Consider the following 26782-nt stretch of genomic DNA (forward strand, 5'->3'; position numbering starts at 1 on the left):
CTCCACAGGTCCTTAGGTAAACTATCGGTATCTCTCCTCTACAACATCATGGGGATAAGAATTGTGCCTGTCGCTTGGTGAAACAGCATCACACATCCTTATGTTATACGTGAATTACACAATTTTTTTAAGGAAATATCCAAATTAGGAAGGGGGTCATTCCATGTGAATTAAATCTTTTTTTGGGGACCATGTTTCGAATTTGGATGAAACTGAAAGATTGAGCCATCATTTTGTAATCTTCGAAATTGTTTAAAGGATACGGACCATCAAAGTTTGCTATTTGGGATGAGTTTTACGAAAACTGCCTACACAACACATTTTATACCACAGATAAAAGACATAAAAACAAAAAGATAAAAACAAAGATAAAAAACATTTTCTTTTTTTAATCATCATCGCAAGAGACTGTTCTTTTTAAATAATTCATCATTTTATATTCGAATGTGATTACTTAATGCAAAAATATTACTAATATCTTTGTTTTGCAAATTTTACCATCGGTTGAAGTGTTAAAAAATTTGAAAAAATATGTTAACAATTTTCATAACAAAATTTATTTTTAAAAACTAACAAATTAAAAACGAAATTAATGATAAATGAATGTTATTCGCTATCCGACTCATTCTCAGTACTTTCAATGTGATCTCTGTTCACGTTCTTCCAAACAATCTGGATCTATCTTTACATTCTTATTATTTTCGGATAGGTACGAAACGTATAGTAAAAGCAAATTAAGAATAAATAAAAATGATTGACATATTATTATTGCAAAATTGTTTATGCATAGAAATTATTATTATGATTATTAATAACAATTTCCATTCTCATATACATACGCATTTAGTGTCATACGCATTCTATGCAAAAGGAATGTATTTAATATCGTGATATACACGAATATTGAATTTTTCCAGTAAATTCTGCACCGTGACTGCGTCCGTATCCGCAGAGATTTCTAACGCTGCTCAATCTTGTCTGTGGGTTGCCCGTGGGCAACACGCTCCAGCATAGGCATCTCGGGGGTGTAGAGGGGAGTAAACAGTTCTGCGGTTTTCGGCACTTGGCCTTTGTTGCGAGGACCGTCGAGCGCCTCTCAAGTGGCCTGTCAGTTCGCTCGGTCCTTATGGACAGCGACTTTGGCCGTTCGAACAACTTCGGCATCTTGCCCGTCTTGTTTGGGCGGACCTTAACGCGTTAGTCTGAGTATCGCGACGGTTTTGTACACGAGGTTAAGTTATCGTATATTTTGTTCGCGTTTTCTCATTGACTCGAGTTTTCTCGTTTTGTTTTATTGTTTTTGTTAATAAACTTTATTTTGTTATCCGTTAAATATTCGAACACTACAAACATTTCATTTAACCCCTGTCACCTAAATGCAAAATGAACCTATTTGTCAAATTTCAACTCAATCGGATTTGACCGGTTTTCGAAACTATTGCCAAGTTTGATATTAATAATTCATTACTTCAATTAGAATTAGTTTGGGTAATAATTTTATCGCTTTTTCATAAATAGAAATCTTGCTTTAGAAATTACAGGACGATCAAATCAGGAAAATAACTGATCCCTGCTGATTCCTTTATTTTTTAAAATTTAGAGAGAAACTTAACGTAAATTAGTTGTTAAACAGTCGCTTCAATGATAGACAATAGAATTTGTTGGTAAAAAGTGTAGCAGTAAATTTAAAAAATAATAACATTAGATTAAAAGTACACAATGGTCTAGATTTTAACATTGAGAATATTGACTGGTCAAAATGAGTGAATTTGATTTAAAAGTATTTAAAAAATGCATTTATAGAAATTTCACTTCAGTTTTATTGTAATATAGGTGTAACTTATTGTTAGTCAATTTGAGGTATTACATTCCACAGAAACGTTTTCACGATTCTAACAAATGCTAAAACCATAAATCTCAAAATGGTCATTTTACCTCTCTGATAGTTTCAGTATTAAAACATTCAGAATAGTACTAATACATGAAATTTTTTCGCACTTCTTTCTATTCAACTTATTATATGGTAATGTAGGTATAATTGAAAGGTAATGTCTAAATAATTAATTTACAAGCTAAATTGTATAACTTAGTATTTATTGAGCACCATGACACTGTAACAAAGAAAAATATATTTTTCTCCATAAAATTTCATTGAAATTATATTTAGTATATTATAATTGTAAATATCAGTATATTTACGAACAAAACGCTATCATCCGTTTAAATCAGTACTCTAGCCAAAATTTCATCATAAAATATTCATTAATTTATTGCTTATACTTCAGTTTGTTCCAGTATATTATTGATGATAAAATTATGGTATAAAGGATTACATATGAGCCTCTTAGTTGACAAGTGAATTAAATCCACTTTCTCAATATCGCACTTCGAAACGGTTATGTAGTAACATTTCCAAAAATTAGGAGCAAAATGTAGCTTTATTGTAAGAAAATAGATTCAAAATGTAGTATTTATGACAGTATAACTTGAAATAAAAATGCTCTAATCCAGAATTTTAAACTGAAGCAACTATTCCAGAAATTTTTACGATCATTTCATTTACAATGTAAAATTGACTTTTACTTTTTATAAACAAAAACACATAGTATAAGTTGAGTTGATAAATAAAATAAGCATTCATAAGGCCTTCTTTTTCAGTAGCAAACAATTTTCTTCGAATTTTGGATTTATGTCACCTGTCAACTAAGGGTCTCATATAATAATAACTAATCACCTCCATGATGTAGTTAGAATGCAAAAGAATTCCCATTTTGTGATCTCATATCCTGAAAAATATAAAATCTTATTATTAATGAAATTACTTTAAAAAATGTAATGCATATTAAAGCTTTTATTTGTCTCAGTCAAAAATTGTACACGTTGGAATTCTGAAGCTTCGTCATCAAATACTCAGCCCCGAAAGAAAATCATCATTTGATGTATGAAATATTCATCGTACTACATTTGTAAAATAGTCAACAAACATAAGTTACCTGAAGTAACGAAGATGAAGTAGTAGCCCATTTTGTGTGTAAAAGAAGGAAAGGTAAGTGAATATCCAATTTTTCATTTCTCATGAAATCTAAATTAATACTGTATCATAATCGTTGTATTATGACATCATGAATAATTCATTGTAAGTTATATTCTCGTAGCTCCAAATCCAACATTTATCACTTCTTCCACCATTTTATGAAAACTTCCTTGGTAGTAAAAATCCCATTGACTTCGAATCTTCCTACTAAAATCACAATATATTTATTCTTACATGTATGTAATAAAAAAGTGTATATATTTTTAAATAATAATGTCAGAACACGTTGGAAAAATCATTGATATTCCTCAATCTTGAGTTTTGTTTTCATCACAAGATAGAATGAACAAAACGAATCACAGACACAGTATATAGGATTCTTAATTTTAAATCATATCCTGTTATACTACCCAAGTTGTATTAGTTAGAATTAAAATACTCTGCAAAACACATTATCCGCAGTATAAAATCTATGTCTATAACAGTTCAATGCAGCGACAGAGATTTTCATACATAAAGGAAACATTCAGATAAAAATAAATATATTCGTTTTTTTTTTTTTTTATAAGGTATAGAATGAACAAAATTTGACACTGATTTAAGGAGAGTTTAATAATCCCTAAGCATTGAAGAATTTCTTTTGCAATTTTCATTTCCATCTTCATTGTACGAAGTATTAATCCTTTTATTACAATGGTTTCATTTAAAAAATCATGTCAAGCTTGACCTTTCCACTCAAGGTCAAATAATTATGACTGCTTAGTAGAATTTTTAAAACTGTTCAACTGTTGTTCGAAACGTTTTTTCCAAAAATACTTTGGCTTCAGAAATTACACTATTTTTTTACTTTTATACGTCTTAATAAATCTTTCAACAATCATGTTCACTATATTAACCAAATATTTTTTTGCAAGAGATCGTACACGTATGAACCCTGTTTGCTGTAATTCGATCTTCTCGCCTAATATGTTTTGCGTAATTATAATTCATTCTGTACACAATGAAGATACATTTTACTAGTAACTATTACTAATAATTTAATGGTACAACTTTTCATGATCATTCAAAATATTTCTATCTTTCCAAATTACAAAAATTCATTCACTATAGCAAACGCTTGTGTTGTAAAAGATTATAACAGGTCTGTGTCAAGTATACAGGGTGGAAATTATAAAGCGTTACAGACGAATATCTCCAAAAATATTGATTATACGCAAAAATGTTTCAGATGAAAGTTGTTCAGTACCGAGGAGGACATCATGTGGTGGGTCTTCTACTTTCCCTGGTGGACACTACAAGGTGAGGCGAAGGACAACTTTCTTTTTTTAAATGGAATAATATGTTTTTTTATCCACCATCAAATGGTACGTTTCAAGATGTATTCAATGAGATGTATTCTGACTTCAATGTTCTCACGCGTCGTAGGCTTAATGGATATTACGCAGTTTTTAATATGAAAAGCGTGAAAACATGCAAGTCAGAATACGCGAAGTTTGTGCTGAGATGAATGAGGAAATGTTCAGCAAAGTTACATAGAGAATCATTTAAACAAAGAATTGTTAAGTGCAGAAGTAAGAGGTAATCATTTTGAACACATGCGGAACTAAAATACAAATAAAACGATCACACCTTTTCTACATCTTCCTGCAAGTTTGACCCTGAACGACCTTACGTCTAGGTCATAGAACACATCTTGAAACATACTATTTGATGGTGGATAAAAAAACATATTATTCCATTTAAGAGAAGGAAGTTGACCTTCACCTCACCTTGTAGTGTCCACCGGGAAAAATAAAAGTCCCACTACATGAAGTCCTCCTCGGTACTGAACAACTTCCATCTGAAACATTTTTGCGTATAATCAATATTTTTGGAGATATTCGTCTGTAACGCTTTATAATTCCTGCATTTTTGTGCTACTTATTCAACGTAGATCTAGTTTTCTATCCTCGCATAAAGGATTAATTTAAGATTTTTCAAATTTTCTTAACACTTTACCGACCGTTAGCGATTGAGCATCCTACACACTTCTTACCGATCTCTCGACCGCAAATACTTCCCTGACACCGGCTCTGTTTCGGTTGCCGTGGCAACCGATTAATAGGCTACCGATCGGTAAGTCTCGGCAATAAAAAGTTGATTAATAGGCTACCGGTCGGTAATGTGTTAAGCATCTTACAACATAAGGCTTATAGTCTCTTAATTAATTATCTTCTCGATGATTCAATTTTAGGAGATTTCAATACTATATTCAGTAAAATTTGGATATACAATATTAATAACAATAAAAAATACCTTATTATTACATGCTTCCACATTTGTGCTGCATCACATCAGAGATTTGCTTCATAAAATCATATCCCCGTTTCATACGGACTGAAGAAATTTAATTCTGTAAAAGAAAGCTATTATTATAGAAAGTGCAAACATTTTCTCTACATTATATTAATAGCTTTGCTTGATCAGTACACGTTGGGACTAGTACTGTTGAGTTACCATAGAATTCAAAATTGTTAAATGATCTATACTTTATGGAAAGAAATTCTACATATGTTTAATGAAATAATTATTTGAACACTTACCACTTTAGTTTTGAGTATGTTCCTTTTACAGACCTTCAGCCAGCAACAGCTGCGAACATCTGTAAAGACAAAAAATTACATAAGTATTTCAGGTAATAACATGATACTAATCCATTACGATTCAATCAAAAAATCGACAAATTAATATATGCGTTACGTATAAATTATAACCGAGTTTGCTAAACAAAACCTGTATGGATGATTATTGTTCTAAAACTTCTTCACAATCTTGAACTTCAAGAACATGTTTGTTAAGTATCAGGGTACCAATTTCTACTTCAATAAATAACGATATAACATAAAACGTTAAGAAGTAAAAGTTTGCACAAACTCATGCTGTCAAAATATAACTTGAGTACAAATACAATACATTTTTGGTACAAATGCTGAAGAAAAATCGTATCATTAAGCCAAGAGATTTTTAAAATTATTTTTAAATACACATAAGACGATGCATTAGGATATCATGTATTTGGAAAAGTTGATTTTTGACACAAAAATACATGTTATTCAAGAAATGAATGGAGATGTTGATGCTGAATGAAACGTATTTAAATTATTATAAGGCATAAAATGGAAATTATGATATCGAGTTCCTGCCTATTGAATTTTAAATGTTACATAGTAGGACAGTTCAATTCGTTAAGAATTTCAGTAATTTGGAGAAATTCCATATTGTCTAACAATGTTCAGAAAATTCAGATATCCCACATATGTTTACCACCCAGACAGTAAGTAAAACTTTCATAAACAACTTTAATGGTTTTTTGGTTCAGGCGATATAATTAGGTACAGCAGCCTAGATTTCAAATAGCGAACCTAGACAACCATTTGATAAAATTGGTATATAAACACATTTTGGTTGTCATAGGTAAAAGAATACAGTCTAGGCTGGTAAATTTGCACACAAGTATTAAGTTTTTCCTTTCTTTACATAGAGATATATAGAGATCCGTATAATAAAACGATTGGGTTTTGCCTAATGATGCAGAAATATTAAGGTCCAGAGTATATTCAATTTGTATTGAACCCAGATGACGATATAAGAAACCATTCATGGATTGTAACTCCTTCAATTTCTCCAACAATTCCGGAGTTTTGCGTCCATTACAGATATAAATTTAAATAAAGTGGTAAAGATTACACATTATTCAAATTTTCAAACTCGGAAGTATCTGTAACTTCTTAATCATAATCAATATAGTGTTTAATTATTATGCATGTTAGGAAGAATTTAGGAACACTATAAATGTACAAATGTGTGTTGTAACTTAAATTATTAATTACATTCATAAGTCATAATTGAGACAAACAATTTTGTAATCTTCACCGCGTGCTTGTTTCAACGTTCCCACCCGAATATTAAAATAGAATTACGCATAATAACATTTTTACAGTATCTACTCACCTCGTACCAGTAGATTCATTGACTAGTAGTTTCAAGTAAGTAAGCCTATCTTGTCATTGCTGTCTCTCCTCCGTTAAAAGACTCTTGAGATTAAGAAATGTTCATTTCAGTTTATACTGTGCATTATTTCGTGCCATTGCAGGCAATTGGGTGTACTCGAGGCACGTAGTTGTTTTCTTCAAGAGAAAACGTGAGCATTCTTTTGTATGCAAAAAATGCACGTACATGACGCATCCGCAAATTGTCCTCGGAAATTCTCAAAATGATGATATCACGATATTCTTATTCTTTTTTTTTTTTTGTTTTTAGTTCAGTGATATGTGCGCACCGTGCATTATCTTAAGAAATTCGATAAAGCTCCATCAAGCGTATAGAGAAGTATGCATTAGATAATTCGCATGATTGTTACTGTGTATACAGGTATGCGTACGTATTTGTTAAATTGGGCTTACAAGATCAGATTTTATAAAGAGGACTGATTTACACTCAACAAATACAGAATCCCTTTAAGAGCACCCAATGATAAATACAAACATATCCAAATCATTTGTAGACACCAACGTTCAATATGAAGGTAACTATAGTAGTCATTATATGGATCTGCGCTACATGTACACCGTTTTAGAGGTACATTAATTTGGACATTGCTGGAAAGTTTTCATAAAATTTAGGAAACTATATTTAAATTCAGTATCTGGTAGCTTTAAGATTAGATAGGTGAGATATATTGAAGAGTAATGCGAGTGACTAATATTTAAAGTAAAATAGGATTTTATATCTATAAAATATAGTTCCTAACACAATATATGTATTGCATTTGATATAGTTCCTGAAAAAAAAGATATCTAAACCACTTTTAAAGTGATAAGTCTGTATTATAAGATAAACAGAATTCGATTTAATGTGTCACACTATTTCCAGTTCTAAATAGTAGAACTATATGATCCCTGATAAATTATACGAAAATTATTCGTAAAAACATATTTCTTTTGCCATACATATATAACATTATAAAATTAGAATTCTCTACTACGAACAAAATGAAATGTTAAGAATTGTTCTAAAAACGATTAAGTAATGTTTCCAATATTATTACGAACAGACTGTAACTACAGTGAAATCTCGTTGTATGTCAGAACCGCCGTTCTTTTTACTGACACTCATACAAAATCGGTGGTTCTCGCCGAGCGTCCCATTTGAAATACACAAGACACGCTGGAAACCTAAGAGTCATTCCGCGTGAAAGTCATAAGAAACCTATGGCATACAAACGTGACTGACGTTCAAACGGAAGGAATATCCGTCTCCTATATCATGTTGCATGGAGAAGCAGACAGCGAAGCTCGAGAGCCGTCGTTGCCGAGGAGTGGGCCACACATTGTCGGCTATATCGGTGTGAGACAAGAAGACCACTACTAATCCAATTACAAAACTTCTTTATTTTTCGTTATTTTTTAATGAAACTTTCACCAACATATTCGTGGCATTTTTCTGATTAAAATGAAACCAAATATGATATAATTCCGATGATATTTACTTATGTAACAAGCGATAAGAGTTTCGAACACAGAGAAGGACAGCGTATGGGAAGAAAAGAGCCGCGATGAGTCGCGGCCGCCGGCACAGATCAAAGCCCGCGTGAGCGCAAGCCTTTAATGAAAAATTTAACTTCTTTATTATTAATTATTTTTTTATGAGACTTTCACCAATATATTTGTGGCATTATTCTGATTAAAATGATATGAAACGCGATATAATTCGGATCACATTTACAATAATTTTCCGTTAATGTAATTGTTATGGGAAGTAACTTCCATCGTTCATTACACACATAAATATCATCGGAATTATATCATATTTGGTTTCATTTTAATCAGAAAAATGCCACGAATATGATGATAAAAGTTTAATAAAAAAATAACGAGAAATAAAGAAGTTTTGTAATTGGATTAGTAGTGGTCTTCTGGTCTCACACCGATATGTGAGATCCGATAAGTGTTCCACTGACTTGGAAACGTGAGGTTGGCTCTGACATACAACGAGACTTCACTATATTAAGCCAGTATAAAAATTAGGAAGTATGTTGGATGAATACTTTGGTGTAGTATTATACCGACGCTACGCATTGAAGTTGAGTTAATGCTTATCTTTGATCGAAAGAATTATCGTCGGTATCGTGATAGCACTTAATTCATTTATATTTAACGTTATACTGAAATCAATAATATAATAGCACCCAATCACACTATTTTCAATCTTAGTTTTTCATGAAAGCACGTCGCTTCAAAAATGATTGAACGATAACTATGGAAGGAAAACAGTGACGAGTCATACTGAAAATAAATCTTAATGCCGATTGATTGATTAGGCGTTTTCTCGATATATGTCAACAACACGGATCTTGCCAGCGACATATACCGTCCAGAAGATACTATTCTTTGATCCACGCCGAACGTAGAAAAGGACAGCAAACCTCTAGAGGCCTCGGTTGCCGAGGAGTGTAACCAATACCTGCCCTACACGATGCGTGTCAAAAACGCGGGATCCGGCAGCACAAATACCGTCTAAAAGATTGTACTATTCTTTGATACACTGCCAAACGTAGAAAAGGACAGTCTCTTTCCCATACGCTATCTTTCTTTGCGTCTGAAACTTTTACCGTTCATTACACATGCAAATATCATCGAACTATATCATATTTGGTATCATTTCCGTTACAAAAATGCCACGAATCTGTTGGTGAATGTCCCATGAAAAAAATAATGGAAAATATAGTCCCATATTATGTTTACACTCCTCGGCGTCAGGAGCCTCTCGAGCTTCGTGGCCCTACGGGGTATAGCCCGCGGTAGTGGGGATACTTCTGCGATTTTTATCAACCACGTATATGCGACATATATCGAGAAAAGACTATATGCGAAGTTGCTTCACACAATTGACGAGAATCACTTTTCCGGAAAAAGGTTTACACACAAGTGATTTGTGTTGTTAGTCATGCAATCCGCTTATGCCTGAAGAATAATTTCATTCGATGCGATAGTTAGGAATGTTTCATGAACGCATACTCCTATAAAGTTATATGAAACTTGATTCGTCTTGTTTCGGTATAATCTATATTGAAAGCATTGGTATAAGTTTTCGCATTATCCTTCAAACACGCTTATTCTCATTGCTCCAACAATGAAGAGAATTAATAATTAAATATTTCCTACGAGTAGACCTTTATTCATAAAATTACTCTTTGTTAAATGAAGTTCATTTACAAAGTTTTTCGGGTAGCACAATTGTAAATTTTTACTATACTGACGTCAGACTTATTCTAACATAATAATTTTTTATGATGATTTAAGTAATGAGGAGACTGAATATATGTATATGTATATAGATATATCTCATAGTGTTTGCATGGTGAAACTGACACCATTAACTAAGATTAAAAACACGTATGTACGAATATCGATACTGCGGCAGCTAAAAACTGCCTTCTTCATACAGGGCAGACGCCCGCCATGTGTAATTTCTGTTCTTATGGAAAGATCAGCTATATTCAATGATTGATGTTGGTCTCAGTCTGAATTAACGCATTCTCACTTATAGACTAATATGTCCTCGTATTCGTACAAAGCAAAAGGTACCTACTCAGAGTATATTACTTTCACCTTGAGAGAAATAAAGAACCAAAGTAATCGATAAACTACGAATAGCGACGGTATGACAATACAGTAAATGACAAAAACTAATATGTTACGTAGCTTTAAATATTTACACACATTCTTCTGTGAAATAAAATACTCTTCCCCTGTCATTTTGTTTTCGTTTAAAATACTAATTGACAGAACGAATATACACTGCTTCTACATATTATGGTATTATTCTATCATGATATCGGTTTACAGCATAGCACCATAAACTAACAGTTTTGTTCTCCTTGCGTAGCGTCCGTTTCTTACAAGGGAAGAACCCGAACCTGCCAGGCATAAATTTGAACGAGTTATTGTACGAATGCTGTATATGAAATAAACCAGTAAGTAATTTACCATAAAATTACCACCAAAATTGTCTACAAATTCCGATCCATCTGTTTTCGCATTAGGTTCGGTATTTGAGTGCAAAGTTTGCAACCAAATTTCCATGCCAAATCAAGACCAAATCGAGGCCAAACTTTGGTTTCGTTATAGAAGACTGGTCGATCGCAGTAAGAACGAACTTAACCTTGTTCTAAGAGTAAACCTTGCTGTAGGAGGGAAAACGGAATTAATAAATTATGGAAAATATATGAAACTTAAAATTGTATAATTTAGAAGTTTAAATAAAATTCTATTTTTCCTCTTACAGCAAATTTTACTCCGATTTTTCCCGATATGTACTCGTAGAGTAAGGACTTAGTGCAGCAATGGGCACGGTAGGAGGCCCTGAGCTGCCTGCTTCCCCCACCAACGTCTCTTTCGTGCAGCTCGCATCTTCGCCGCGCTGCTATGCCTCGTGCTTCCATCTCTCCCCTTGTACGTCCCGCCGTAGACGACCGTGTGCGCAGCTTATGGCGCTGCACGAAAGAGACGTTGCTGGGAGAAGCGTTTTGTCTGCGGCAGGCATCCGTGGCCCATAGCCGACTTAATGCGACCGACCTGCCCTCTATAACTAAGACAAGGTTTGGCCCCAATTTTGCCTACAAACTTTGTACTTAAATTCTGAACCATCTGTTTCCACATTCGACTCTGAATTTGTCGATAAGTTTTGGTGCCAAATTCATACAAAACAGGGACCAAATTCTGCTCCAAGCAGGGGTTGGTACCAAATGGATGTCTTTTGCTCGCAAAGTATGATAGTGTTTTCTCAATACATGTCCACAGCACGGGTCAAGTCAGGGACATATATCGACAATGAGATACTTTCTTTGATCCACGCCGAACGTAAAAAATGACAGTGAAGCTCTCGGTCACCGAGGATTGAACACATAAATGTCTACACGATGCGTGTCAAAAGACGAGTCTGGCAGGGCCAATTATCATCTAGAATGTTGTACTATTCTTTGATTCACGCCGAAAGTGGAGTAGGACAATAGTGAAAATATAAAATAATGAAAAATACCGATATACCCGACCCGTATTATGTTACACTCCTCAGCGACCGAGGTCTCTCGAGCTTTGTGGCCTCTCACGGGGTATACCCCGTAGCAGTGGGATAGTTCCGGGTCTTTTATCAGCTAGATATTTAGTATAAACATTGTGCAAAATTTGCTCGAAACGCATTGTCTAACTGGACAACGATGCTTGTGTAATGGGATTCAAAATATGTTATGAAGTACGTAACTTCAATTATTTATACTAGGCCTGGTCACGTTTGTTTTAATTGAGACAAATCCGTCCCCACCGTAGCACCCACTGTCCCATTCCAGCAAACGCCGTTACCATGGCGAAAGGATGAGCTTCGCCTGACGCGAGTAGCTACCAAGGTATGTACGGTGGGGCAATGAAGACACGAGGCACCAGCGGAGACGACGAAAATGCATGAAAGAGAGGTTAATGGGGGGTTTAAGCGTTTGAGGGGTCCCAACCGTGCCCAGGCCTGATATATACCTTTAAAACTACAACTAATATTTTATGTACAGCATTAGGGACTTGTATACCGGCATCGTACAAAAGTTCGTTAAAATTGAAATCGGACAGTTCAGGTTATACACTTGTTAGAGAAGTACGGTCTACACGCGCGCACACGCGCGCGCACGAACGCACGTATGTATGTATGTATGTGTATACACACACACACACACACACACACACACATATATATATATATATATATAGTCGTGTTAATAGTCGACATCGTCGATGTTCTGGCGTGATCTTTCAGTTTCGCGATTCTTCGTTAAGATTCTACAAAAAAAAACCCAAAGAATTCGTCAATGTGTATCAAACGTATCCACTTAGTGCAACAAATCACAAGAAAAAAAGATATGTTTCTTTCTTGCACTTCGTTTTGCTCGCAAGTTTCACTACATTCATTAATATACTGATAACTTAAAAACTGTATAAAACACAGCAGTCTCTTCGTCCGCAAACGATTCGCGATATCTACGACGTCAGATCTAATACGGAATATATAAAAATCGCTTAATCCATCATATATCCACTTCTCAATTTTTGACGATATTCGATGTGTGGGGGTAGGTGTGTGTGTATATACATACATATATATATATATATATATATATATATATATATATATATATATATACTTGCTGACGTATAATTTATCTTTCTCCCCACCCGATAATTATCAAGAAAGTGGGCGACGATCTATAGCAAAACTTGTGGTGAAATGATTGAAGAATACAGTACGAACTGTCGCAGAAAATATAAATCTCAATTTCAAACGACCAGTTCAAAGAAAAAAAAACGTAAAGAAGTATATAATACTGTAACGTGTTTTTGTTTATTTAGTAACGTCTCCTCTTGTTGGGATAATCGTCCTGACGATTTCGATCATTTCCGCCTTGCCAACGTCCACTACCACCGCCACCTCCACGACCGCCACCCATGTTACCCATGTCGACCCTCATATCCATCAAATCCATTATCTGAGCCCGATCGTCATTGTAACCCCCTCGGCTACCACGATCCATAGTATTATAAGCATCCATGAAGGACTTTGTGTCCTAATCATCACAAATGGGTTGTGTAGTAATCGATATTATCGCGGTTAGATTGATTTAGGTTTCGTTTCGTTTTTTTTTGTTTTGTTTTTTGTTGTGTTGCCGATAAGTTTCATAAGTCAGAACAGTCGAGAGTATGTCGATAATCATTGAAGAAAATGCCACGGATTCCCGTTTAAACGGTGAACACACACGGTGTTTTGTAGATTTTTGATGTACCATAAATACATTTCACGGTTCAGGGCGACCATCCATGTTTGACAGCAGCACAGGTCATCGTCAATTTTCGTCAAATCACATAGAAAAGAAAGGGGAAAACACAATGTTAGATGTTGCTTTGTCTTGTACAACATTAGAATGGATTTCGTGTAAACACGTGCTAAAACAAACGATATATATGTATATATTTTGTTAGAACTTCGTCGCGAATGTATGCCGTTTCCTTTCGACATTAATTCACCTTATTCAACCAAGCAAATGCCCAACATATAGACCCATGACAATAATCGGCCATCGACGTTAGTGCACCTGTCAAAGTAGACAAGAAGACCAAGAATAATAATCGCATATCAGTCTCTCGATGCGCAAAATATTGCACGGTATTTTTCTCCCTAAAACAGTTTTTCGTTCTTTTCTGTGAACCGTTCTGGTTATATTGAAGAAGTTGTAGGATTAGTTGTAACATCGGAATTATAACTCACAAGGAGAGGCCACGACCTTCGAGTCACCGATTCGGTTGAAACTTTGCACACTTATAGATCTCTTTCTCCTGTTCACGAATATATACCATTATAAGGGCAGATACCCAATAGTTTTCGAGATATTGACGATTAAACTTTCATTGTTTTCTATATAATGCCGTATTTTCTCTGCCCTATACCAAGAGTCGGTGTGGCACGACGGTAGCGTGCCAAGTTTTCAGCCAGACGACCAGGGTTCGAGTCCTGTCGACTAACGCATTTTTTTTTAATTTCATTATGGTTTATCATTGCATATTTATATTATTAATTTCAATCGATTAAATTTCACGCATAAAATTGCATTTTGAATTACAAATAACATGTATTTATTTACTAATGACAGGATTATTTACTATTATTATATATAATGATAATTAATAATAATTAAATAGTAATAGTAATTTATATATTAAATATATATATTAAATTTTAAGAAGTCTGTATAAATATCTTGTGTTAACTTTCCGGATTTCGAACAAGTTACTATTACGTTTGTGTGATGTGACATAAGTTCATCTACCTTTTTTTGAACAAGTGCGGTCTTTTCTCCCTTATATGTTATTGTCCTTTCGAACGTTGATTGATACTGATGACTTCCTGTCTGATCCGTGGTGATTATATAATTTAAATGGAATTGCGAGGTGATATATTTTACTGCTTTCCAATAATTTTCGACGGCCTGCTATATTTTATCAAAATGAAACCGGTACTTATCATTATATGCATTGAAAAAAAAGAATTTAAAACTAATCATTAGAGGAAAATTAAAACTTTATCACTGCGAGCACGAATGGTAAGTAATGTGACCCGCCGTTTTCAAACTGCGTCGCGTTCTCAAGAGTTTCCTTGATCTCAAGAGCGTCTCCAATGTCACTGTTTATTGAGAGTTTATATTGGGGATGATAATGCAACCAACGAAGTTCCGAACTGCATTTTCGATTGAAATTAATAATATAAATATGCAATGATAAAACATAATGAAATTAAAAAAAAATGCGTAAGTCGACAGGGTTTGAACCCTGGTCGTCTGGCTGAAAACTGGGCACGCTACCGTCGTGCCACACCGACTCTTGGTATAGGCCAGAAAAAATACGTCATTACATAGAAAATAATGAAAGTTTAATCGTCAATATCTCGAAAACTATTGGGTATCTGCCCCTATGATGGTATATATTCGTGAACAGGAGAACGAGATCTATAAGTGTGCAAAGTTTCAACCGAATCGGTGACCCGAAGGTCGTGGCCTCTCCTTGTCAGTGTCAATTCTAAGCATATACAGTGTCTTCTCGATATATGTCCACAACACGGGTCTACCCAGGGACATATTTCAGCTAGAAGATACTATTCTTTGATACACTTCCGAACGTAGAAAAGGACAGCGAAACTCGAGTGGCCTCGGTCGCCGAGGAGTGTAAACACAATATGGGTCTAGTGTATCGGTGTGAGACCACACTAATCCAATAAGATAACTTCTTTATTTTTCATTATTTTTTTATGGGACTTTCACCAACACATTCGTGGCATTTTTGTAATGGAAATGATACCAAATATGATATAATTCCGATGATATTTACTTGTGTAATGAACGATGAGGTCTCTCGAGCTTCGCGGCCCCTCACGGGATATGCCCCGCGACAGTGGGGATAGTTCTGGACTTTTCTCGACTAGACATTTGGGACATACATATATCGAGGAAACACTGTACTTCCACCGAAAATATTGTTTCAGTGTTTCGGTTCAAGGAGCCGGTAGCAGGTGGTATAAGTATTGTAATGAATAAGAATTTTAGACATGGTCAATAATTTTTGTATATACGGTAGACATAAAAGCGATTAATGACTTCTTCATTGTATTATGTGTTTCGTAAAATGTGGTACAAGCAGTCAGCGAGTGTGACTCTATATGTAAAAATAAATCGGAAAGTAAAGAATATTTTTTTTATTTGAAAACTCGTTTCGATGAAAATTGTGTTTGAAAATTCGTTGGATACGCATGTAATTTTATAGGAAACGACTGACTTGTCTGTACATGACACATCGGTCCTTCTTGTAAATATAAATACACACGCGATCCTCATGAATTGTCAAAGTCTACTTTCGCTGACAACGAAGCAACATATTAAAAAATGTAATTATTTTTTTCTGGACTTATCTTTGTCTGTAGAGTCATTCTCTGGCCGCGTGTTTGTACAACGATTTACAAAACACCTTCTACATACCTAACGCATTCATAAAATCCTACAGGAATAGCAGCCTCATTTTATACTTATATAACTATAGAGTTAGCGTAAATAGAATTGTATACAATTTTGGGAATTAAGTACCGATGCAAGCAGCAAAGAGGCGTGATCAAGGTCTCTAAGCAAGCTCTACACAATACTTATTTGACAGAATTGTAAATGTAGTTTCGTAAATGTATAAATATTGTACAATAGCAAAATAGTATGTAAGGGAATATCTATCACAAAAGTAATATTAAAAACATCCCCCAGATTTCTCAGCGAAAAATAAATTAGCTTATCCGTATAAGTTACATATGGCTCCATTCAGAAACAATTGTTCTGTTTGCAGATAAATTCTATTATTTAAACAAAATTATATTCTCAAATACGAAAAAGATATTTTCTGAATAGAGCTGATCGTGGTTGAATAGTATTTCATATTGTTGGGCATTTCTTGGTCGATAAATATCAAATTGTTACTATGGAACTATAATGACGTATTAACAAGTGAAGTTTGTATTAATAAAAATAACGTCTGCTGACGTAACACTTGGAAGTATTAAATAGTAAGCTGTAGTATTTATGAAAATCTAAAAGTTTATCATAAAAATACATGTGTCAGTTCCATAGTAAATAGCACACCTAATCCTTAACTCCGCTAGAGAAAATAGATCACAGAGTCTCCTGTCTGCAAGCATATGGAGAGACCAATGTGGCAAAGTATTAATATAGTTTTGGTTAGAATTGTAGCATCTGCAAATGCACAGAGAATAACCTAGCGAATAATGTAATATGCTTAAATATGTTTCCGTCATTCAGTGGCTACTTAAATCCAATATTGAAGGTCTTACTATACATTAAAAGAATTTTAAATGTCCACTTTTATGTTAATGTAACATACAAGCCTAAAAATTTGTTCTATGACCAGAGAAATTGGAAGCATCCATAAATTAATACTATGTAAAACGATGTATTTTTAAAAAAAAATTTTTTAAATTTTTAAAAATTTCCCCCAAAAAGATAATTGTGTTTCATTTGTGACATTCCTATAAAAACAATTCCAATAGATGGTGGATCTATCAAAATAAATGAACCTACCTACCTCATGTAGTTTTCAATGTATTAACGGTCTTTGTAAAATTTGGAACATGTAAATGCCCTATCATTCCGTGTTGGTAAACCAGTACATACAATGCAGATCAACTGCTTTCAATTTTCATTAGTATCCCTCCATCATTTCTCTATAATCATTGGACTTCCAAGAAGACCATAACGAAGAATCAACTTTCTCTGATATTCTTTCAGAGACTTGCAGATATTCATGAAGATATCTCGCATTTCGATATACTCCAATTAAATTAATTAAATTAATCTTGACGAACTTAAATAAACCAATGGCTTCGTGGTTATTTGAGGTAGGTTCGAAGAAAAATAAAAATAATCACAGAGGTGTATGCTTTCCTCTGAATGAAAGCAGAAGGAACATACCGTGGATAAAAAAAGAACGATATCGTCAATATCATTGAAATAATAGTGGAAAAACAATTTTCAAAACAATTTCAGTGCAGAAATATCCTACCAGTGTCAAAAATACCTTCCAGATTTGTTAAGGCAAATTGAAACGTGATAATTAAATCTCAATGTCTGTCCACATCAGAAAATATCGGTAAAAAAGTAATTAGTTAAATAAGAAGCTTCGATATATGCCCATTGATTCCTCCACATGTTAAAGCCAATTAATTGAAACAGAATTATTTGCATGAAGTATATATACACATATGAAATTCAATATTTGATGGCATTCGTTGGCATTGTTGCAGACATTAGAACTCTGCTGTTTTGGAAAGCATGCTTTCATGGGAAGACTCATAAAGAAGTCATTTCGCGTATTTTTCCAGAGAATTTTTCGCCAACAATACTGGCACCTTTTCGTCATGCAAGAACACAGTTCAACTCATCTAATAGTTCCCATGTATAGACTTAATAGTTTTGGAGTATCGTTTCGTAGAGATACATATATAAATGAAAGATAAAAAATTAAACTTTTCGAAAAAGAATAGTAGGTAACTGATTTGCCGTGAAAAAATAAAGTTAAATGAAATAAGAATAATAGAAAGGGATACGTTACCACTGGCATGCCGCTTCCACCTGTAATGAAGTGCAAAACACAATTAAAAATTGCTCTAATCAATGGAACACATTAAACAACATAATAGTACACATAAATGTGCGAATTATTATATCGGGAAGGCTATCAACCGACCGAGTCGTTACACTCGAACCGAAAACAAACGCCGTGCGCCTGAACATTAAATGACACGTGGTGCTGTATACTGTAAACAGTCCGGGACCGGGGGAATGAACAGGCAAGTAAAGCTAGCCCAGCGTCATCGCCCGTACCCCGACCAGGTCACGGGAAAAACCATGTAGGTGCGCCGAGACGTACCTATGTGTAGGTCGATAAAGCCAGGCCGTGGAGGAGCGGAACGGCTTTTGTTCAAAACGCAACGTAATGAATTACGGTACGAAAGACGAACTCGATCACGGCTTACGGATACGAAACACGGTTAGCGATCGCGATTTACGGCTTACAATTAAGGATTTGCGAATGCGGACACGTTCGGTATTATACTTGTAATGTTATTTTTTTACCTCTGTCGCGTGATTCTAAATAAAGAGCAGATATTTTATTCTCAATAATCCTGTTCTTTCATAAATGATTTCAAAATTAAAAAATATAGTTGATAAATGAAAATACACAAAACATACGATTTACATGCTAAGAGAAATTACAAACGTTTACGAGTAAAATAGCGCAAAAACTTACCATCAGGTTGACCATATCCATCGCGATCACTATTACTAACAGAATCGTAGTTCTTTCCTCCCATGCCACCTCCGCCACCACCTCTCATTGCTTGCTCCTTAAATAGAAAGGGAACATGACCCTAACCATTATTAACGAAATAATACAAACATTAAAGACATTATTCATTTTATCTCCTTTATAATAAAATATGTATTCTTCATAATAAAATATATATGGTTTGTAATAAACTTGTAAATTTTAATTAAAGCAAATAATATAGTATATAATAATAGTTTATTAACTATGACGAGGACATTTGGAAAAACTCGATTGAAAATACGAAATGACGCGATCACACTTTTAAAGTTTAATTAATTAGTTAATGCTCTAAATAAACGGTAACAATAAAAACATGTCTTGACAATATTTGAACGGGGAGTCAGTTTGACTCTACGGAGTGATGGTAGCTGGTAGTGATAATGATGACTAGCAGTTTAGGCATTAAAAAGGAGAAACATGATCGCATCGCGTGGCGCTCAACACTTAAAATAAAATCAACTTGAATAATTAGTATACTCGTACGTATACAAAAATGTAAACAGAGAATATTTTTAAAAATCTCGTAGAAATGTAAGTTCTCCAAATAACAAGAAATGTGTAATCTAATTACCTGCATAAATAAGTTATTTTCTTGTTGACGCCTATGTAGCTCTTCTTCTTGTCTCCTGATACGCATAGCCATTTCTTCCTGTTGTCTTCTTCGTAATTCTTCCTCGCGCGTTCTTTGTTCTTCGGCTTGTCTTTCTTTCATCTCCCATTCTCTCTTTTGCCTTTCGCGATCTGCTTCCCGCATGCGCAGCTCTGTAAAAAGACAAAATTTGCTTATTAATTATATTATTAATCATACATTACCTAAAAAATGTTACAATACCACTTTATGAATAGATTATACTACACACGTTCTCTGAGTAATTCCGTTTCATGTTCATAACGGGCAAATTCCATTTGAGCTTCCAACTTTTCTTCTTCCATTGCCATTTCTCTCTTCAATGCTTCTTCCTTTTGTTTGTAAAGCTCATGAAGTTGTTTCCATCTTGTTCCATACTCATGCTCAAAGCTTCCCAATTGTGCAAACCTTGGCCCAATATCGCGTGCCTTGAAAAATTCTGGATTCTTCCGTGGCAAATTTTTATCAGGAAAACCATCTACGTCGTCTTGTTGTTCAAATGGTTCAACGACGACTGGCCGTAAAGAACTATAACAAATACATTTTTACCTTATATAAATCTGACAAGAATGTTGTTTTTTTATCAAATATTGTATTCCATTCTCGGCACACAATGCAATAATTACATAATGCTTCCATTAGGAATCATTTTTTCTTCCCCAATTATTTTAATTGGCACTTGCTGATTATTTAATGCATCTAACAAGCGTGGCATCGGGGATTAATTTTAATTCTTATGTTTATTACAGAAACTTACGCAGTTAGGAAGTAACATCCTTCGGTACACTTTCGCAGAGCAAGCTGAGCCGATGGTTTTCTACAGAACTCCACAATTCCTTCGCCAGTAGACTTTCCTCTGTCGTCTACAATAACTATTGCGCGCTCGATTTCACCAAAGACGCTAAATGCTCTGTCAAGCAACTCATTTGAAATCCAAGGCGTCAGATTTTTAACTTTAATTGTGGAAGAATGTGGAGCAAAGCGTACTTTAAGGGCACGACCTTTGCGCATGGTACCGTCCAATTCATGCTTTGCTTTCTCAGCATTCACCCTGTAATCCTGCAAGTTACATATCATCGTGAGCCACAATAAAAGATAATTATCAATATCTTAAGTCCAAAATAATTTATCATATCAAGTAAATATATGCAGCCAAAAATTATTATCATTGTTTGTCAAACGGTAATTGTTATAATCATTGTGTAGATAAAAAAGAAGTACAAATACTTAAATTTAAATTACCATTCTGAGAAAAGCGAAATTTTTCTCTTTATTAACGAAGAGCTCAGATATTTCTCCATATTGCTGGAACATTTGCTGAATCTCTTCTTCCGTAACATCGTTTGTCAAATTTCCAATATATAACCGATTACGCCCACTAAATTTCTTTTCTGTAGTTTCCTGTGGCGGCAACTCATGAGTGGGTCCACTAATGGACATAATACGCTCCATTAGACGATCCTAATTTGAACACCAATATGAGTATATTTCTATTTTTACTATTATAAACTGAAATATACATATAAATTATACGATGTGATTCTAACATGGGCAATTTTACTCCAGCGCTAGACGCGAATCCAAGAAAACACGATCTGCGGTCAACGTATTAATTATAAAAAATATAGTTTACTCGATATATGTCCAAAACATGAGTCTAGCCACGGACATATGTCGGTCAGAAGACACTATTCTTTGATCCACTCGACCTTGCACTCTTCGACGATCGAGGTCTCTCGAGTTTCTTGGCCCCTCACAGGGTATACCCCGCGGCAGTGGAGATAGTTCTGAGACTTTCATCAGCTAGGCATTTGGAACATATATAGAGTAAACACTGTAGTGAGTATTGCTTACATCTTGTGAACGATTTCCCATATTTCTGTCACCACCTCCTCGACCACCTCTACCGCCACGCATTCCGCCACCTCGTCCCATACCCATACCCATTCCTCCTCCCATGCCTCCACCCATTCCTTCAGACATCGTGTTGTCCATACCTCCATCCATAGAATCGCTCATCTTCATCTGTAAAAAAATAATAAGTAAATAATTTTAGTCTTCAAAATTTATAAGAAAAATTAGCAAACTCAAAATATATTGAAGTGATTTATAAGAATTATAAAATAAAACAAATTTTGTTCATAGTCATTTTATATGGTTCTAAAACTGCCAATACTGAATACTAACATGTACATTTGCAGTTTCACAATTTTAGATAATAATAATCTTTCTCTTTTTTAACTTCTAATTACCACAGTAAGTTCTGCAGAATGGCTAAAATAATTTATTAAATTGCAGCTATAATAAAAATAGAAATTTCATTGTACAAAAAATTTCTTAATATTTACTTAATATAACATTTCTTAATATTGCAATTATTGACTCCTATGAAGGAATATCTTAAACCTAATCAATAACTAGTTAGAAGAGATTTTGCTGATTATCACAACAGCTAGGAGATTTAACATTTTTGTTCCATAAAATCTATATCAATAAAAAGTCATATCAAATACCATTTAAACGGAATAATTATTTCAAATGTTTTATGTAAAGCGTTACTACTTCATGTATAAATGAGTACTAGGTTACTGATAAATAATTTGAGAAAAATCTCAAAAATATCCGAAGCAAAAAATCATTTACTATAGTTAAATTAAAAAGGTAAATGTGCTATATGTATCAAAGTTTACTGGACGTGTTCGTGTATACCTTTCATAGTAAAAAAAAGATTGTAAACCAACATTGTTTAACTGTTAACAAGTTGAAATTAATGCATTCAGCATTCAATACATTGAAAAGCTAGTACAGTGTCTCTACTCAATGAACGTTCAAAGTACATATCTAAGCTATAATTGTCCCAGGACTATCACCTCTACCGCAGAACTCTACCCCGTGAGGGGCCGAGAAGCTTGAGATGCCTCGGTCGCCGAAGAGTGTAAACATAATACGGGTCGGGTTTATCGATGTGAGACTAGGAGACCTCTGCTAATCCAATAAGATAACTTCTTTGTTTTTAATTATTTTTTGATGAAACTTTCACCAACATATTCTTGGCATTTAGTCATAAAAATGATACTAAATATGATATAATTTCAATGATGTTTACTTGTGTAATGAATGATGAAACTTACTCTCCATTATAATTCTATAAGGAAAAATTAGTGTAAGTATGATCGGAATTATATTGTAGTTGGTATCATTTTCAATATTTAATATAGAAAAATGCCACGGATATGTTGGTGGAAGTCTCATAAAAAAATAATAAAAAATAAAGAAGTTATCTTATTGGATTAATAGTGATCTCGCATCGATACACTCATTCCAAATTATGTTTAGACCAGATTCAGCATAATGGCCTTGGCAACATATTTCAAGGTTATCAAAATCGGTGAGGTGTACCCTTTTCTTTATAATTACCAACAATTTGAACAAAAAGATTTTATTTTATTAAAATGAAAGTCCTCATTAAAATTCTGCTTTCCCTCCTACTTTTTTATATATTAAATATACATTTTTTACACTATAATTTTAAGATCTGTAAATATTTTAATCTTAAAAAATAAATAAAACTTAAAATTATTTAATTTCGAATTCCGTTTCTTCTCCTACAGGGACCAAATTCTGCTTCAAGCATGCTTTTGACACCAAAATGACCGGCTTTTGCTCGCAAAGTACGATTACAAACATTGATCAAGATTTGCTCGAAGCAAGTTTGGCTGACTGGGTTGATTAAGGGGGCCGGCAGGCATTTGGCCTTGACTGTCACGCTATGTTATGCTATGCCTTTTTTTCTAGACATTTTACGTCTTAAATAAGTAAGTAATCAATTAAAAATACATACCACCGTGTTTGTACATGTCTTTGCTATGTCTGTATAGAGCCCTTTTTTCGATACGAACACTAAATCTCGCGAAATTAAGAGAATCTCTCAGCGGCAGCCATCTTGTGACGTCATACTTGCTTCAGAATTCGAATTTTCTGCCGAATATTACAAATTACTCCACGATGAGGTAGAAATTCGCAATTTGGGCTCTATACAGACATAAATTGGACTTTTAGGAAACACAATTGACCACTTCTAAACTGCTCATTGCAATATTGAAGCAATAGTTTGAAAAGGTTTTGACCCATGCATACGTATATGGATTTCAAACCATGCCGGCCCCCTTAAACTGCTGCCTGAACGAAAAGCATAATATACTCGGCGACTCGTTCATCTATTAAACTACCGCTACTAATTCCAAAAAAAGTACTTAAAAGTACCAAATATTTCATATCTTCCTTTCATATTGATAAATTCCATACTGATTAATTTTTCACATCGTGTCGTGAAATATCAAGTGATAGCTTTTTGATTATGATAGAACAGTAGTTAGAGAATTAACAAATGAGTAATGTTTCAATATACAAAAATTTGAACCAAAAGTTTCAATTTCGTAAAATTTTTTCAAATAACTGAAATAATGTATTCTACTTAAGGCCAAGCGATAGAAGAATTAGGGTACTAAAATAGAGTTTCATAATCTGACGCAGTAATGTTTCTTGTCACGCGAGCATACTTATAGCATAGTGTAACAGTTAAATAATTAAGCTCAAATATGTATGAAAATACATTCGAAAATTGAAATATATTTATACTTTTTAGTGTCTGTATACAGAATGAAAATGCTGAATTTTATCAAATTTCTTCAAATTCCACGTGTTTCTTAAATAATTCTGGAGCGCCATTTCACTTTGCCCGAGCGCCATTTTGTAGCACTTCATATATGAATAATCGATACGTTACAGTAGCATTTTCTAATTCACCCAAAGGTCATGTTTCATAATAAGAACTCCAAATAATGAAATTAGTGTGAAATATCTCCCTTCAAATGATGTAACCCATGAACGTTCTATCATTTAAGACGATTTATTAATTTTTTATATGAATAAGAAATTTAGTATTAATTTGAATATTTGAAAAATTGTACAACATTCTTTTTTCATTTCTATCATATCAATTCATATAATAGACATATCAATAGAGTAACTCATTTGAAAAGAAAAACAATATACTTAAGAATTTTAATCAACATTACAGTTTACAGTAGTAAGCAATACAAAGTGAAACAAATTAAGATCAAAAATTTATCGACGAATGCTAGTGTTTTGCCGAAGCTAAATTGGAAGGTAAGATGAAAAAACTGAATTCCCAAACCTAGTAGACGTATTACGCGTCGCTTCAAAGCTAACATGGCGGACAAGAACAAAGAACGCCGAAAACTCTTTACAATGTATATACAACAATTACGTAAAACTTACCGGTCCATCGTTATTTCTATTTCCTCCACCCATTCCACCGCCACGTCCGCCAGAAAAACGTGTACCGCCTTTTCGACCACGCGGTCCTCGATTACCGCCGCCCGGTGGATTACGTTCTCGTGGATTATCATTGCTATTTTCTGCAGATACATTCTGCTGCTCCGGTTTCACACTTGGAGAATCTGCTCCTGCCATTGTTCGTTCAGAAGTGACCGAATACTTGGCTTTAAAACTGCGTACCAAGAGTACAAGTTTCTTGCAAGTAACAAGCTTGACTCTCTTCCGACCGTCTTCTACAACGAAGTGTTCACTATGGCGTTCGGCAACGAAGAGAACGACGGCGGCGCGAGGTAAATCTACTATATAGAAGACTTGTCCTCACTACAGCCGTCATATCCGGCGTATCATAGGAACATCCGGCACAGCCTATGATTGGCTAGTTTACTTAATGATAAACTCGTCTTGATTGGTAAACGTGTTTTGAATGCAATGTTGCCACTTTTTGTCGGGACGCATTGCAAGATTTTGTACCTATATTTGGTACCAGGTAAGAAGGAACTTAGTTTGGACATGTCGTTGTGGGTTAGCCTTGTTGTAAAATCTCAGCTTCAGCACTCGATCACCCACTGCGTCATGAATATTCATATACCGGGAGACAAGTAATTTGAAATTTTTCTCGTCTTAACCTCTTAAATCATATTTCTCTAAACGCTACAAATACACGGTATTATCGACACTAGCGATTAGCCAATGAACGAGTCCCGTTGGCGTCATATGCGCAGTAAAGTCTTAAATCCGTCCTTCGCCAGGTTCCTTCTTACCTGGCACCAAGTATAGACCATATACAGGGCGTCCCAAAAATGTTGTACTTCCCTGATTCCTGAGGTCATTTGAAGTAACTTTTTCTTTTCCGAAAATGTTCTTCGCTGCTTTGCTCAGGAATTATTAACGAAATCACGAACCAATCAGGGAGCGACAACAGCGGACAGATTTTGCTTCGACAACAAGTTTCGCGTGTGGCGTTGCCATTGGCCGAGCCGGAATCCGTCCGCTGTTGCCGCGCCCTGATTGGTCCGTTGTTTTCGTTAATAACTTGAAAACAAAACCACAGAGAACATTTTCGCATAGGAAAAAATTACTTCAAATGACCTAAGGAATCAACCCCTCCAAGGAAGTACAACATTTTTAGGATACCTTGTATAGTTATAGACCTGGCTTCAGATAACAAGCCCTGTTCCAAGATTATATTATTTACCAGATGACAGTTGCGGGCAAAGCGCTATAGTCTGTTGAGAAGTCGCAGTACTA

At 34.4% G+C, this 26782-nt stretch overlaps 1 protein-coding gene across 3 annotated transcripts; it reads right to left on the reverse strand.

The window, feature by feature from the left end:
* Positions 1 to 2073: 2073 nt before the first annotated feature.
* Positions 2074 to 25819, reverse strand: LOC143354972 (hrp65 protein). 3 transcript variants are annotated; one of them, XR_013082430.1, is made up of 13 exons: positions 25475 to 25819; positions 22028 to 22198; positions 21416 to 21634; positions 20931 to 21232; positions 20406 to 20701; positions 20117 to 20307; positions 19465 to 19561; positions 18766 to 18785; positions 5617 to 5675; positions 5330 to 5426; positions 2994 to 3241; positions 2735 to 2786; positions 2074 to 2111 (listed from the first exon to the last, which is right to left on the reverse strand). XR_013082430.1 is itself a non-coding variant. In XM_076789390.1 (9 exons), the coding sequence occupies exons 1-9, from the start codon at positions 25667 to 25669 to the stop codon at positions 13461 to 13463; spliced, it is 1710 nt and encodes a 569-aa protein (XP_076645505.1). In that variant the 5' UTR covers positions 25670 to 25818; the 3' UTR covers positions 10229 to 13460. The 3 variants fall into 3 exon arrangements, 1 of the variants encoding a protein (XP_076645505.1); XR_013082429.1 differs by having other exon boundaries at positions 2074 to 2786; XM_076789390.1 differs by lacking the exons at positions 2074 to 2111; positions 2735 to 2786; positions 2994 to 3241; positions 5330 to 5426; positions 5617 to 5675 and adding an exon at positions 10229 to 13679 and having other exon boundaries at positions 25475 to 25818.
* Positions 25820 to 26782: the final 963 nt, after the last annotated feature.

The sequence above is a fragment of the Halictus rubicundus genome, chromosome 6 (assembly GCF_050948215.1).
Source record: "Halictus rubicundus isolate RS-2024b chromosome 6, iyHalRubi1_principal, whole genome shotgun sequence".
In the NCBI taxonomy this organism is placed as follows: domain Eukaryota; kingdom Metazoa; phylum Arthropoda; class Insecta; order Hymenoptera; family Halictidae; genus Halictus; species Halictus rubicundus.